The 17,263-nt window shown below is 45.7% G+C and overlaps 1 protein-coding gene across 7 annotated transcripts in view; it reads right to left on the bottom strand.

Annotated features, from left to right (window-relative positions):
- Positions 1-17,263, bottom strand: part of ADD3 (adducin 3) — an 83,466-nt gene that overhangs the window by 23,585 nt on the left and 42,618 nt on the right. For 6 of the 7 annotated variants that reach the window (XM_075611826.1, XM_075611832.1, XM_075611827.1 and 3 more), the window contains one exon: positions 4,907-5,131. In XM_075611826.1, the coding sequence (XP_075467941.1) occupies positions 4,907-5,131 (225 nt within the window). Of the gene's footprint in view, positions 1-4,906; positions 5,132-15,681; positions 15,880-17,263 lie in introns of those variants that run through there. The other variant, XM_075611831.1, reaches the window with a different exon arrangement.

Here is a 17,263-nt window from a genome sequence, read left to right as displayed (position 1 = left end):
CATTAAGGTTTGCGGGTGTGGATGTGTCTAGAGGGGGTGTTAGACTAATGCACAGCTGGTCCCAATAGGGCTGGAGGAGGGCTGGTGGTGGGGGTTAGGGGTATGCCAGATGATCTTTCTTGAAAAGGTGAGTTTTGAAGGAGGTTGATTTCGTCTGAATGCCGCAGGAGAGTCTGATGTGCGTAGTAAATAATTGCAGAGAGAGGGGGAAGCACGGGAGACGTGTAACAGGCGGGAGTGAGGATGTATTAAGGCAGGAGGAAAGGCAGATGTGTGCAGAGCGGCGGGGGCGTTAAGGGATATATTTGGGGATGAGGGCTGAGAGTGGAGATGTAAGAGGGGACAGTGTTGTTGAGTCAGCACTAGGCTATTCAAATGTGATTCTAGATGCTATGGGAAGCCAGTGTAGTGATTTGCTTAGTGGAGCAGCGGAAGTGGAGCAAGGAGTGAGGTAGACTAGTCTGGCAGCAGCATTTTGGACGGATTGAAGTTGGGAAAAGCGGACATGGAGAAGGTTATATATACACAATAGGCTATCGTCAAGGCGGGACAGGATTAGTGAATTAGGATTAAAGTTGAGTCAAGAGTGAGAAAAGGGCATATTCTAGCAATATTTCGGAGGTGGAGGAAGCGAAAGGAGAGGGCAGAGTCAAAGATGACGGCCTAGACAGCAGGGGTGGTCATGTGCTGATGTGATTGTGGTATTATTGATGGTGAGGGAGAGTTTGGGTGTACGGGTGACAGTGGAAAGGGTAAAGATTATTCTGTTTTGTACGTGTTAAGCTTCAGTAACGGTGGGACATCCGGGAGGAAATTGCGGAGAGACCATTGGTGACACGGGACAAGAGAGAGGGGAGAGGGGAAGAGATAGATTTGGGCGTCAACAGCATAGAGATGATACTGAAAGCCAAAGGAATGTATTAGTTCACCAAGAGAAGAGATGTTGAGTGAGAAGAATCTTGGGGAACCCCGACAGAAAGAGGGAGTGAAGATGAGGAGACACAAGAGAAGGAAACACTGAAAGAGTGGCTGGATAGGTAGAACGTGAACCAGAAGAGGGCTGCGTCAGAGGCCAATGGAGTGTAGGGTGTGCAGGAAGAGATGGCGATCAACAGTGAGGAAGGCAGCAGAGAGATCCAGGAGAATTAGTAAGGAAAAATTACACTTAAGACTTCGTTGTGAGTAGGTCATTGGACACTTTTGTTAGTGCTGCCTCTGTGGAGTGTAGAGGATGGAAACCAGATCACAAAGAGCCAAGCAGGGAGTTGTGGGTGAGAAAGTGAGTCAGGTGGTTGTATACATGTCGCTCAAGTAGCTTTAAGGCAAAGGGGAGAAGAGAGATTGGGTGGTTGTTAGAGAGGGAGGCTGGGTCAAGAGGGGCGGGATGAGTGCATGTTTAAAGGAAGTGGAGAATGTGCCAGAGGTGAAAAAGGTGAGTTAGGGTGGGGCTCCGTGTGCCAGAGAGGGAGAGATGTGAGGGAATAGGATCAAGGGGGCAAGTTATATGGTGAAATGAAGAGGAATACAGAGCTCATTCTCCGTTACACGGAATGTGAGCGGGGGGTGGATGTAGGTGTGCAAAGGGAGGTAGGTGATGTGTGTGGAGTCTAACATGGAGATTTCATATCTGAAGGATTCAATATCATCTGAAGTAGGTGGTCTTGGGCTGTGAGGGTCGAAAAGAGTGAAGGTGGGAATTAAGGCGGCAAATAGGCGTTGAGGGTTAGCGTAGCGTTAGAATGAGACGAAAAGTAGGTTTGCTTGGCAAGGGAGAGAGGGCAGTGTTACAGGAGGAGAGTAGGAAATTATATTGGAGCTTTAGAGCGTAATTTCCTATAGCAATGCTCAGCAGTGCGTGAGCGGGTAGTGTTCATGTGCCCTGGTTGTAACTTCATTTGTCAGGGGTGACGTGTGGTGGCACGAGCGGACTTTTTCAAGGCTGATAACTGTTGATGGGAGGTTTCATATGTAGGGGGGGGGGGTGGTGGTGGGGAGAAGACGGTTTGTATATGAACGGGGGGGCGGGGGTCGTCGGTTTGCATATGTAGGGTGGAGGAGAGACTGTTTGTGTATGAGTGGGGGGCAATAGGTTTGCGTATGAGTGGGGGGCAGTCAGTATTGGGGAAGAGGCAGAGGGTAGAGTGAGGCTAAAGGTTAGGAGGTGTTGATCAGAGAGGGAAGGGAATGTTAGAGAGGTTAGAGACTGAGCAGGAGAAACCCATGTAAAGGGGGTGGCTATTGCAGTGAGATGGAGGTGGTCCCCTGGGAGAGATCATAGGAGACGTTTAGAGAAAGACGGAGGTGGGCGGCTGAAGTGCCAGCACGTCCATGGGAGTGCAGTTCCCCATCTCCCTTAAGAGAACCGAACCAGCATTAACATTTTTTTTTACATAGTTACGACGACAGGGTGCCAGATGCAGCAGCTAGGTCACAGAGCACTCACGGGTAAAGCAGAATCACCCCCCCCCCTATTTGACCAAAGATTATTTGGTTACAGAATTCTCACTGCCCTATGTTTAAGTCTGGGGACCCCCTGGTAACTGAAAAGTTTAGTGGACCTCATTTTTCCACCACATGCAAAATGAAGATGAAACCCAAGGGTCCAATGTGGGACCTGCGAGATGTGAGGGCCAACGGCAACCTAACGGCCAAATATCTCTGGAATGGGGGAGGTTCTGCTGGAGTCCCCCACCCCTCACCGCCCCTCCCCCACTGCCCCCAAATTATGTCATTGAAAAACCCCATCTATTGGGTAAAATGGGTGGGAAGGGAGCTTCTGAAACATGTTCTGGTCTTGTATTCTCCTATTGTTCTGTGCAACAAAATATGTTGCTGTCTTAATAAAGGCAATATTTAAATATAATCAGTGTTTCTGCCATTCCCCCCCCCCCCCCCCAAACAGAAACCACTAAAGGATTTCATGGGATAAGAACAGAAAGAGCTGTAAGGCATTTGTACGGAATATTTAAAAGGATCTAATCTATATATATATTGTAAAAGGATAAACACAAAAAGGCATGTAAACCCCGAAGTCAGGCCTCCTTACAGTATTGCACAGGGACACAAGGTTTTCCAATAGAATTTTAGGACAGCTGGAAACCCTAATTGTACAGAGCTGCGCTCATCAGCAACTCCAAAGAGAAAGCAAGCTGGAAAAGGAATTTTACTTCCCAAATCTATCTAACACGGTGTGTGAGTGTAACGCCCCCTCCCCGTCCTGCCACTCACTTCTCAATTACTCCCCAGCACCAGATGTTAAACTTCACCAAGAACACCCCAGCACATTGTCCTCATGTCTCGGGGACATCCTCCCTCTATCCCACACAAAGAAATAACCAAGCCATGACCAGTGAAGACTGCCAGGGCCATTAACCCTTTCCATGCCAGAAGTCCGGCGGTATTTCAGGTGATGTAATCGCTTCAGCGACTGCCGCCGTCCGCTGGATAATGTTAACTTAAGTGGTCGAGTGAGACGACAGCCACGTTGGATGGAAGTGACCTGGCTACAGTAATATTAGGTGAAATGGACCGGATTTACACATTATTAAAAAAAAAAAAAAAAAATTCTGCAAAAAATCTACAAGTGTATCATAGTTAAATGAAAGAAAAATGATATGCAGTCATATGCGAGAGCAACCTTCCATCTGTATACGGCATGAGATAGAATCGGAAGTGCAGATATTCTGAGCTTTCAAAAGCCATCACTAAACTCGGAGAACCTCAGTGGTCTCCATGTCAAACTTGTGTAGCTCACATAGGATAGGTAGGATACTTGCTGCGTTCCTGCTGTGTTGTGCGGAGATAAGACCTCCAAGCCCCAAGTACACACATTTTCAACAAAATTCCACACAAAAACTACAACTACATAAAAAGACAATAGTTTGTTGCTTGATGCCTTGGAAGTTGCAGAAACACCTTTTCACTCCTACTGTCCAAGTTCTCCATACTTGCCACTTAGATTGTAAGCTCCCCGGGGCAGGAACTCCTTTCCATGTTGGCCTTCATGCCTGAAGCACTTATTCCCACCATGTGTTATATAATTTTTGTCATGTTTATTACGGCTGTAAAGCGGCACGTACCCAGACAGCGCTCTACAAATAAAGATTATACACACACTATAGTAATTATCGGGGGAACACGCGATTGAGTAGATATATTGTTACCAGTGCGTTGTGCCACTGCATTGATTAGAAGCCCTAATGTAGTGTGCTGAGGGGTTAAACTGTCAGTATACCCGATTTGGATGGTCCTCAAACTCTTCCCCCCCCCCCCCCTCTACCCGCCCCCCTGCGCTTCCCACAGAGTGAGCTACTGTTGTGATTGTGTAATGAAGCGCGGTGCAAAAGAAGAAGAGAAAAGAATTTCAAACTCCAAACGCCAAGCTAAGGCCACAGCATCCAACAAAACGTCTCGTTAGAAACACAGTATAGCGAGCAAAAAGAAGAAAGCTGCTGCCGCCGGGCACACAGGCCACGTCGGGCACACAGGCCACGCGCAGTCCACGCCTTATTTTGATGTACCGTCTCAGAAAGACCAAAATTGTGCGACATAATGACAGGGATCATTAAAACGAGGCGATTGAGGATTTAAAAACTTGTAGCCAATTAAACAGGACTACGTGTGCTGGAAATGTTTGTATAAATTGTTTTGCTGCTTTCATCAAAAGTGAAAGTGTATTTCCCATTTACTCTGCAACTAATTAAAGGCAATGGGGAAAACCCCCACGGCGGTGCCTTTTTTTCTAAACCCCAAATCATACGGCGCATTTACAGTGATCAAAACCCTTTAAATAAAAAAAATATATAACAGATATATTCTCTATCCCAGTCATTGTTGAGGGGCCGATAACAGATGAAACAACTAAAAGTAGTGGTACCGGTTAGTACCACGGCGCACAGGTACTCACCGGGCTCTTTAGGATCTGGGTGACTCTCTTCTTCTGCTCCATCATGTTGAAGTCCTGCCGGAGGTCCGGCGACATGTTCCTCTCTCGGAGGTAGCTGGGGTCATTCTCATCGATGCGGTCGAAGTATCCCTCTCTGTGCAGCACGCTGGGAGGGGGAGGGGACGTGATCACCTCCTGAGTGACACCGGAACTCATCCTTCCAACGTGGGGGATTAGGGTCTCCACCTGGAGAGGAGAACAGATCAGTATGCACGTTCCACGCTCCCTCTAACCCCAAACAAAGAAACCAGCAAGAGCTTTGGGACGCGGTGCGGGGGACAGGGTCAAAACTCGCAGGCTAAGGAGACTTCTGAACAGTATTTAGGACTAGTTTTAAAGAATACAAAACAGATATATTGGTTTATAATTTGTTACACTATTTGCTAGTTTTGTTACAACTGACAGTTTCACATCTTTTAGTGTATTTTTTATTGTATTCGTTTTTCATGTTTAGATTTTTACATTACAAAAAATGTTTCATTGTTGAAAGTTTTATTTTGAATGTGAGAACAAAGTGTTTCAGCACAAACTTATTTAAGGTGTAAAGCGAATAAACAAGTGATATTGTGATTAAAAGGTGAAACATAGTACAAATTATAATACAGGCGGGCCTCGCTCGTAAGGCGGGTTCCGTTCCCTGGCGCCGCCACAAACCGAAAATCGCTGAAAAGTGGAACCGGCGATTTTCGGCTTCTGCGCTTGCGCAGACTTGCAGTTCCCCGTTCTGCGCATGCGCAAACATGGCGGCCCCATTCTCTGCACCGCCGGATACTCTGCTGCTGAGCGCGTCATGCCGAAAATCGCCACAAAAACGGAACAAGCGCTGAACCGAATATGGGTATACACTGGGAAACGCCATATGAGCAGAACGCCGAAAATCAGGGCCCTACTGTACATATAACCTGTTTTTGTTTTGGAGGTGCTGCTCCAAAAAGATCTTTCCAGGTTCAAAGAACATAGTTGGGGACAAAACAGGAGTGCAGCTCTCACCAAGGATTTTTTGGAATGCCTATAAATAAGCCCCCAGGCTGCAAAACGGGAGCAAAAACACAGATGCAGATCTCTGGCAGGAAAGGACGTGCACAGGAGACGGAGGGGGGTCTTATCCTCTGATAAATCTGGTGCCGTTTCTTTATTCTGATTTTGCAGCCAGGATAGCTGGATAAATGCCCCTGTGATGTGTAACTGGCGTTCCGGAGGGAGACCAGGGACTTTCCCCAGGGACACAAGGAGCAGACATTGAGACTGAAAGTAATTTCTTCAGCCCACGAAGGAGCAAATGTTTGCAGTTCAGAGCTGGTCTCTTCCCTGGGAAGATTAGGCCAAGGCTGCATGGAAGATGGTCATGTGACTCCCTGCTGCGACAGATGGAGCCTCCCCGCTCACTGCTCGAGATTTGTTTTGAAACTGGAGAGAGTGTCACATGGCAAAGCAAAGACGCGGGATTAACGGATATAAGAAGCCCAGCCTGGCGCAGACACACAGGCACGCGCACAGGCACACAAAGTGACACTCTCTAACCAATGCAATCTGCCCCAATGTGATAGCTTAACTCCTTTGGTGCCACAGCAAGCATAATCAGAGCAAGTTTAATCAGAGCAAGTTTAACAATGGCACTCACCGCATTGTCCTCGATGCCCTAAGCGCTGATAGCGCACTAAACGCACCATTAACCTTGGGTATGGTCCTTGTAATATGTGTCCTGGTGTGCAGCCGTGTGTGTACAACGAGGAGGTACACAGGTGCAGCGGGTCCTCGGTATCCGAAGCAAATTAACATGGACCCACAATCTGACGGTGGTTTGCAGGACGCATTACGCTGGATAAGCGAGGACCAACTGTACTATTATCTCTCTACTTTATTTACTTCCGCACTTAGACATACAATGTAATGTAGCTCCGCTCCTGCGCGCGCACAACACACACACACACACACACCACTGTACATTCCCCTTGTTAATGATTTAAGATTGTAATTAAAATGCACTTTTTGTTCATTCTGACATTCCTGAACATGGCACTTTGCAAGTTACGCAGCCTGAGCTCAGTAGAGAAGTAAGGGTTAAAGGCTTGGGAGGAAGATCATCGCTCACATGCAGATGGCATCAGAACAATACAGAAGGAAACCGGCAAGAAAAAAATAAACATCCTCCCGATTCCAGTCTGGAAGCGCAGTATTCCCGAGTATGGGGAAAGAGAGGCGCATGGGGGAGGGGGAGAGTGAGAGAGAGAAGAGATGGGAGGGGAGAGCGGGGGGTTCCCATTCAAACGTTAAAAGTAATACAAAAAAGTTTTTTAATTAAAGGTTAAATACATCGACCTGTTTTTTTTTAAATGTCATCTTCATGGCGGATATTTAGTTCGCTGCTCTTGGGTTCCGTCCCAACTAAGGCACTTATTCTATAGGTGCGATAACGCAGGTAACGAGCGATATATCACACTTTACAGAATAAGCCCCCAAGACTTAATGCAACTATTGGCAATTAAAACTAAATTACCTTGGGGGGGAGGTGTGAGAAAAATGACAAAATGAAAATATTTATTAAACCTATTTTTACTACTAAAACTTTATTACTAAGTTTGAAAATACTCTAAAAACTCACCCAAAACATTGGGGGTTATTCAACTGTGATTGTGCCGATCGGGGCACTACCCCCCCCACACACACACAAACTCCCCTCGACTAACAGTTTAATAAATAACCCCCATTGCGTACAAACATTTACATGTTCCCCAGTTTCCAGCCGCTTAACGCGAGTCATTATTTCCACTCGGCCCATGTGACACTATAATTCATCCCCAACATTGAATATGGGAACCAAATGAGAGGGCGGGCGGCTTGACCTCTGCAGCCATTCAAGGTTATATTTAATTTTCTTTCAACAAAACAATTTGATTCAAATATATATGTTTAAAAGGTAGAGAATACAAGTTTAAAACAAAATATGAAAATAAAATGGTTATACAGAATGAGGTCCAACACTTAATAGGGTACCAGGAATTGTGCCCCATTTGCTGCCATTGAAATCCCCCAAGATGTAAAAATAATAAAATTAAAAACAATCTACTTCTACACAAAAAGGAAATATATGCATTGAAATGCAAAGTGTAAACACCGAGATACAGATGTATGTAGCAGCTGCCGTGTGCAAGCAGTGGCGCATTCAGAATATTACGCGCGGCATTATCTGCCAATGTCACACACTGCGACTTATCATCATATGAGACAAACAGCCCTGGCCCACTGTCATCTCTGGTTGTGGAAAATATATCCAGACAATGTCCCCGTGACTTATAAACCATTTCCTCTTACACAAGTTGCCCATATGTGTCATTAATTTTTTTATTCCAGTTGCCTTCAATTTCAGAGAAATAATGGCGCAAAACTTTGATCCCTGAACAAGTGCCGTGCAAATTATCCGCATTTCTTTGCAGCTAGGTTGTCTGGACCCAAATCTTCAAAAATCAAATATTTTACATTAAAAAGAGGCAACATTTCTGGAAGGCCCACCCGGTCAGGTTTACATTTCTGTGTAACCTCAATTAGCCTTTCGTGTCAGATTTATCGGGTCCCAAACACACGGGTACAGTTCTGGGAAAGTGGTGGGGACGCTCCCCGCAATGACGCGGATAGGAAGAGCCCATCTCTTACGTTCATATCACACTCCTGCAGAGTGCGGAATAAAATCCCCCTCGGAAAATGTCATTTGAACATCTGTAGGGAACCCTATGAAAAACCTAGAGATGTTGTTATATGCCCGAGTGCTTTCAGTTCATGGCCCATCTGCTTTTAATTAGAGGGAAAATCAGATGCCCTAATTAGCTGGGATAGGGCAAACATCACATGCAGCAAGGTCGAAAGTTTCACAGCGCGCCCTTTTTACCCCATGGCGTGTGCGCCAGCGTGAGGTTTTATGTGGTTTCCATGGAAACCAACAAATACTTCCCTGCCAGGACCCAGGAGGAACAGAAATGTCTTTGTGACAAAGGGGAACGAACGCTTTGCAACTTGTACCAGTTACTGAGCGCAGTCATGAAGTCATGCATCAGCCATGAGACTCCAAAGTAATGCACCCCTTCATGCCCAAGGGATGTGAAACATAGCGGGCCTCGGGTACCAAGCAGAGCAGCAGACCACTTTCTGACCTGGAAGACCCTTCAACTTGAATGGGCAGTAAGGGGCGCTACAGCACGGAAGAGATCTTATGGAATAGCAGTGCTTAGTCAACATGGGCCATTGTCAGCACTGACATGGTTAATGAAGCATTACATTAACGCCCCTCTGCAGCCTGTAGTGAATTTCTCTCCAGCCATGAAAAGGGGTTAATAAAAAGGTGCACGGGAAAATAGTGGAGCACTTCGCAATGCATTTCTGGCAGTGAAGATGTTAAATCGGCACAATGCTGCAGCTGGCATGTGAGTAAAAGTGAGGGCCCAGGTTATTGTCAGGGATTGGAAAAACTGCATACGGTGACATAACCCGGGGAGCACAGGGGAAAGCCAGACAGCCACAGCCTGACTCTTATCGTCCCCAGCACAGCCACAGGGCCCCTACACAGCATGCTGTGCTGCCAGGGAACGGGAACCCTCCCAGTGCCCCCCACACGTACCCGGATCAGAAAGTCCGGCCCTCTGGGGGCCCACATTACCTACGCAAATCAGGAGAGGAAAATGTGTTTTCTACGGGGGAGCAGAAGTGGGAAAATAATCTGAGCGCTCGCCGAGTAAAGAGAAGACGGACTCGCAGAATTTGAACTAGGGGCTAAGTGCCTTGGTTTGTGGCATTAGGAAGTGTAGAACCAGGAAGTCCATTCAGTGGCAACAGTGTCAGATTGTACAGCGTGGCTGCTAATCTCAAAGTAAAGCACCTTTTTATAGGCAAAAAAGAATCAACTAGTCAGTGGTACGCACTTCAAAATGCAGGGATGTACCCACCAGGCCACCCCCTAATGCAGGGGTGAGCAAACTTTTCCCCTTGAGCACCCCTTCCTGCTCTCCTCGGCTGCTCACGCCCCTCCCCACCCCCCTGCTCGACCCCGCGTCAAGTGACGTCACATCGCCATGGTAACGTGACTCTGCGGAGGCATTTGACACCGGGTTACCAGGACGACGCGTCGCTGGATGAGAAGTGTATTATAGAGGCCTCACGCGGTCCCCTGGGATTTAATTTAAATGCCTGGGGGGTGGGGGGGGAAGAAGAGCACGGACCTCTATAACTGCTGCGCCCCCCCCCCCCAAAATCTAGCGCCCCCCCCCGTTTGCGCACCGCTGCCCTAATGTACCTTAACCGTTTCGTTGCCATACAGGCCAGAACGAGAACTCTAGCAGCGAAAGTGTTATGTAATAATAATAATAGCATGTTCTTGTATAGCGCTGCTAGTTGTACGCAGCGCTTTTACAGAGACATTTTGCAGGCCCTGCCCCATGGAGCTTACAATCTATGTTTTTGGTGTCTGGGGCACAGGGAGAAAAGTGACTTGCCCAAGGTCACAAGGAGCCAACTCCGGGAATTGAACCAGGCTCCCCTGCAACAATCTCAGTGTCAGTCAGTGTCTTTACTCACTGAGGCGTTCGAGCAGGCAGGAACCGGCGTAGAGACGCCTGGGGTCTCCCTATGTTCCAATACGCACGGTCACTGTGCAGAGTGGGAGTGCACATCTGTACACTGTTTTTCAATTCTCTAATATAAATTGTAGACATAATACTACACCAGCACGCGTCTCTTGATTTCGAGATACACTGGAAGGAAGCTGCTGCATCTACTGGTCACCCACTAGTGAACGACAGCTTTGCACCCATCAGAGAGCGGTTGGATCTCTGACATGCCACATATTTAAAGGGGAATTCGTGAATACTTACCCTTATATGAATTCTGAATTAGCACTTAACTGGCTTCACTATTATACACATTTTCTCATTTTCTATGTTCATGCCATGAATATCCTGCGCCCCCTTATCTGGAAGACATTGTGACCTCATATGGACCCGAGAACGGTTTAAAAAGGATTGTTTGAGCCGCTTTTAATTTATTTTCACACAGTACATTTATGTCACATTGGTGGTGGTTTTAAAATCTTTTCACTTTGCTTCAGTTATATTAACGTGTGTGTGTGTTTAATATCAGTTTACTCCACTTTCACAAGCGGTTTGAGTATTATACAGTAACCACGCTCACTTTGCATTTAGCACTTATTTTGCACTAAGCACTTTGAATTCACCGAGTTCCATATAGGAGCGCCCAGTTACAACCCTATTTTCCACCCCCATAATGTACCTTAACCCTTTCGCTGCCAGAAAGGCCTGCACGTGTAACAGCGAAAGTGTTAACACCAACACATACACCCCCCCCCCCCCCCAAAAGGGGAATAATTTGGGATAAGAGTTTTGGCAAATCTCATCAGCTTCCATCCCCACCACGAAAACAGCTGGAGCTTCATGCACCGATATTCCCACGGGACAGGACGCTGGCCAAAGTATGCAGCCAAAAAGGAAAACCCAGCACGGATCCAGGAAACTATGATACACAAACACACACACACACACACACACACACACACACACACACAACTTCCTTTCATCAACCAGATCTCTCACACCTCTAGGGAAATGTAAACTCTAAAAGTAATGCCCTTTGCCCAATAGTATAAGTGTGACGGCACCAAAACTTTTCACCCCACAATAACTTCATATTTATAGATCCGCAGAATTACTCTTTTTTTTTTTTTTTTTTTACACATTTACAGTTTTAAATCTACTTTTCCTTTTTAATTTGAAAGTATTTTAGGAAGCCCTCTCCCTTTCTACTTGTGGAACAGAAATCATTGTAAAATATACAGTATGTTACAAATGGCTTCTTTACCATGTTTAATAAAAGCCGAATGTTCCCGTGTCACGCACAGAACCACTAGTTTTGTTTACGCCACTCGGACTGCTCCCTCTACTCATGAATGCCACGTTATTGCCAGATTGACGAGATAGAATGCAGAGTCTGGGGATTGGGAGGGAGAATCTCACCTTCACCAAATCAGGAGAAACCATACCCTTTGATAATAAAGCAGACAGGGAAACCAACACACTTATTCAATGTACTGTACGCCAAAGGTATTGGGGGGTTTCGCTTTGGCGTTTATTGAATAAGCCCCTAACACTAAGAGCCTGTTGGCCACCGAGGCAGCACCCAAGGAATAGGCTGTTCAGCAAACCAATTCATGACGACACGGGTATGTGCAGAGCCCATCTAGTAATTAAGGGGGTTATAGGGAGGACATCCCTAATTTTTTTGGCAGTCAGAGAAAAACATTGTTCATCGCTGGCACGGATGGAAATGTCAGCGTTTTCTTCCCCTTATTACAAACAGCTGGAGAATCCCTGAAATATGCTATTTGCTATTTTATGGGATATGCGGCAGTCGCAACTGGCAACTTATTCTGCAGCAAGGCGATCGCAGCTCTTACCCATGCAGGGCTAATTATACACACGTTACATGTTAGAGGAGGTGCATGTGCGGATATTCTAGTTTACAAAACCTGACTTCTGATTTTGGGGACGTTCCCCGTAGCGGGTCAAAAGAAAACAAAAATCCCGTACAAACAACCTCAGTGTAGTTGCATTCAATAACCCATCAAGGGAAAAAAAAAAGGGAAAAAAAATTATATATATATATATATATATATATATATATATATATATATATATATATATATATATATATAAAATAAATAATATTATATATATATATTTATCTTAATTCTGCTGATACAGACGTGCAGATCTTAACCCCATGAGTGCCACATTGATCATATCCAATTAAATGTGCTATCAAGGGGTTAAGCAGTGCCCTGCAAGGTGGGAAACCAATGCATTCGTGCTCTCCAGCAGTGCCCAGGTTAAATCTGGCACAGATGGGGTTAATCTCCGCTCAGCCCCACCTTGGCAGACAGACTGGGAATCCTACACAGAACCTCTAGGAAGTACGAGACCGCGGAGCAATTATGGGTAGGAAGACTGCGGCGTTGGAAAAGCAGAATTAAGTTGATCTAGATAGAAGAGGCACACACTTCTAAATTGTGGTCAGGAAGCTCACAAACCAATAAGAGAAATATGCCAAAAGCTGCTGCAGAATTTCTATGCAGTAAGATGCAGCTCCTCTGTAATGATCCATACAATACAAAATGTGGCATTCTCGCTCAACGCCCACCAGCAGCTTGGAGAGTACTCTTCCTATGCGATTTATAATCTAGAACTGCGCCCCATGTCCTATTTTCTCTATACATTTGTGGGTTCATGTGTAAACCTAATACATGGTGGCAGCATACTTAGACTTCTTTATCCATATACAATTGCAATCTGTACATCCAATTAACACACACACACGTTTTAGTTTTGCGTTTATCTGCCGAAAACTTCAAAGCTAATTTGCGTGAAATGACAAGAAAAGGTGACCTCGTGAGAGGAATCAGTGGAGCACAGCAAGCAGGGTAGGGCGCAGGTAGAATGCAGATAGAAACGGCACACCAAGAATAAAAAATCTAATTTAATAAGTGACTGGAGACATAACAAAAAGGAACAGAGTAGTGCACTCTGACACGTTTCGGGCCTTGGCACTTTGTCAAAGAGTAAGTAATTTGCGTGAAACATGAACCCGCTGAACTAAAAGAACAAATTGCGGATCACAATCAAGCGAAATGAAAAGTACTATTTCCAAACAAAAGGGTAGTGAGATCCCAGAACTTCCTCCCAGCAGAGGTAATGGAGGCTAACAGTAGTATTGAGAAATATTTGGGGTAGACGAATGTTGCGCCTAAAATTAAAGGTGAGCATTGGGGCTGGAACTTGGTGTGGGGGTGCTAAAGCGCCCCCCCCCAAATAATAATAATAGTACCTGCATTCCTGACGATGGGCAGAGTAGACTACTTGCCGATCATCGATTATCAGATATGAATTTGAAGGTCATTAACTATCGATGATGGCTAATCACAAGACGGGTGAAACTAGGGGCACCATTTAGCAGGGTCACAGAAATGCTGGAGTACTTCAGAATGCGGCCATAACTTTTTTTATTTGGACTAACTGCTGATAATTTAGGACAAGCTTTTGCGTTCGCCGCTCTTCCTCCGTAAAACTCTCAAACATCCTAAGATATCAGTTGTTACTCCCAATAAAATAAATAAAGTATTACTTAATACTGAAGTACTTATGCGCTTCAATAACCCGGCTAAATGGCGTAATGTCCAATCACTTAATACGGAAGTACTTATTTTGCACTGTTGTAACTGGACTGACACGGCTACTTCTATTTAAAGCTGCAGTTTTTTTGTTTTTTTCCCCATTCAATATGTGCAGCAATACAATCTGCACACTGACAAGTGATTAGCTAAGTTGTCAATCGATCGCCGAATCGGGGGTTATTTAATTCACTGTTAGGGCTGCACAAGAGTACCCAGGATGCAAAGTTCTGTGGGAAACATCATGTGACCAGGCAGGCACTAGATACATTTGGTGCACTGCTAGAGAGAGGGCAGGGCTCAAGAGCCAGAGCCTGTCTCAGAAGAGGAAGGGAGTGTGACTTTGTAAATGGTTTCTATAGAAACAAAAATGCTTTTTACATTAGAATACATGCATACATTTTTTTTTTTTTTAAATGCCAAGTATTTTTTTATAGTGCAGAACGGATTAAAAAAAAAAAAAAAAAAAAAAAAAAAACATATACAGGATTTTGCTTGACTGCAGCTTTAAACTCATGAGGAAGAGGGGGAATCTCCTATACCAGTGTTTCCCAACTCCAGTCCTCAGGGAACCCCAACAGGTCAGGTGTTAAGGATATCCCTGCTCCAGCATAGGTGGGTCAATCAGCGGCACAGTGATTTTGACTGACCCACCTGTGCTGGAGCAGGGATATCCTTAACACCTGACCTGTTGGGGTTCCCTGAGGACTGGAGTTGGGAAACACTGCTCTATACACATCAAGAGTACCAACGAGGTGCAGGAGGAAGCATATTTCTGTGAAGGAGAAGTACTAGAACAAGAGGCTATGAAGCTGAACGACAAAATGTGAGGAAGGACTTCTTCATGGAAAGGGTGGTGCGTTTGTACAACTCCCCAGCAGAGGTGGTCAAGGGTAACCCAGTAACTGAATTACAAACTGATTGGGATGGACAAAAAAGCATAAGAAAAGAAAAAAAAAACACAATGACCTAACAGGTGGAGAAGTGTCAGAACAAGTAGGAAAATGGGCCGAGAGGATCGTACAATTTGCAGAGAGGTTTGGGATGGTCTGCACACAGACATGGAGCCGCCGCCTCCCACCAAGTCATCGTCTTTGGAGCTCACACTGACGCCCACAGTTCTCCCCTAAGTGCCTATTGTTCAAGATAATACTCTGCAATGAAAAGTGTGTGTTTCCTGGCAGGAACCGACTTCTCACTGCATGTCACATCACACGGGCCAGGATCTGGAGGCGGGACAACCCCTCACTACTACTCCTCCTACTACTGTAACTGCACCAGGAGAGGGGGGGGGGGGGGGGGAGATCTCAGCCTTTACTAACATCTCATCTAAAGCTCAAAGTCTCAGTCCCACCCATCTACACACAGCTGCAATAACGTGAAAGCCATCAGCCATGCAACATCTTCTAAATCATTGCTAACAGCCATTTAGCATTTTAATCTCATTGTTGCCAGAGGGTATTGCACAGCATTACAGCAAAGGTATCTGTGTGATAATAACCGTCAATCTAACCTCTCCTACTCCGGGACCTCTAAATGACAGAAGGTGACGTCAGTTCTTGTTTTCGTTCCAAGCCAGCTATTATTTTGACTGTGTGTTCCTTTGACCGTCAAATCCTCCACTCGCTCCTCTGTCTGATGAAGCAGAGTTTCCATGTCCGCTGCTGAACTCGGCCGGTCGGATGGAAGGTGGGAGGTCAGCTCCCAGGCTGCTTCACTGGCAGCGGTCAAACAAGAGCAGCGTCACCGAACAGTACGAACGGAACGAGGAAACGGATCAGACATGCGGAAAAACAACGGCAATGCCAACAACGGAGATTACGCGGAGGAGGCCAAACTGGTGTAACAGCAGCTCTTCAGTAGGCTGCTGGCTCTGGGATGGACTTTAATAAGCCTATCTTGGCTCTAGAAGCTGCTTAGTTGAGTTGGCTAAAGGCTTAGGGCAGGGGTACGCAAACTGTGGGGCGCACAGGGTTTACAGAGGCCCTGCGCACTTCCCGAAGGCAATTAAATTAAATGCCGGGGAAGCGACGAAGGCCTCTAAACTTCACTTACCTTGGTTCAGACGGCTTCTGTAGATGCTGCATCAAATGACGAAGCGGTGTCATGTGATGGCACATTGCTAGGGCAACGTGACGTCATGATGCCCACAACGTCGGAACCAAGGTAAGGGGCGGGGGGGCGCGTGTGAAGAAGGGAGGGGACAGCCGGCAGGAGGGCCCAGGAAAAAAAGATCGCGCTCCCCAGAATAAGCCTGAAAAAGGGAGGAAGCCAAACATGACTCACTGGAATAGAAGAAGATAACAGCATGTGTGATTGGATTTGTGATTTAATGACCGTCACAGCCCAACTCTGCAGTTACAAATATTTTACTTAAATGTGCGCCCCATGCAAGACTAAAAGGGAACGCATGACCATGTCTAGCCGTTTAAAATGTGTATAAGAATTGTTTGACCTGAGGGAGAGAGAGAACTCTTGAAAGCTTTTCTGATATCTATGGTTAGTCCAAATTTAAAAAAAAGGCATCACCTAATACTGAAGTCCTCATTTACTCTGCACTGTGCACTAACACAGCTATTTCTATGTAATTCAGAATGACTACTGAAAGCTCCTCCTGTAAACGTAGTCACAGTAAGCAGAGGGTTAGAGGGGTTTAATGCCAGTCTATTCTCATACGCTTTCCAAAATAGGATTATTTTATCAATGTGGCAGAGCAATAGATGAACCATCCAAACATTTAAAGCCAATTGTACTTCAACCATTCTATATTTCTAAAGAATGGCATAAAAATCACCAAGATTGAATCTATTAAACATGTCAAGAATTACTTGCTCCTACACAGGTAATAAGCCTTTAGGTCCTTCCATAATGTCCCCATAATTGGTTACATTGGTCATCGATAGGCTACACTCAATAACCTCTTCCCTGCCAGAGGCCTGTAACCGCAGGAAGCTTTGCTTCAATACAGCATGGAAGAGGCAGGATACACTGTATCAAGGGCCGAGCTTCTCTTCTCTGAAACCACAAATTGGCCGTTCTGCTCAAACAAATGGATTTGCACGTCCTTTTCCACTTAAGGGAACGGAATATTATCC

Source organism: Ascaphus truei, chromosome 8 (genome assembly GCF_040206685.1).
Source record: "Ascaphus truei isolate aAscTru1 chromosome 8, aAscTru1.hap1, whole genome shotgun sequence".
NCBI classification, from domain to species: Eukaryota; Metazoa; Chordata; class Amphibia; order Anura; family Ascaphidae; genus Ascaphus; species Ascaphus truei.
Note: the sequence above shows the minus strand (reverse complement) of the source record. Positions and strands in the feature narration are given on the sequence as shown.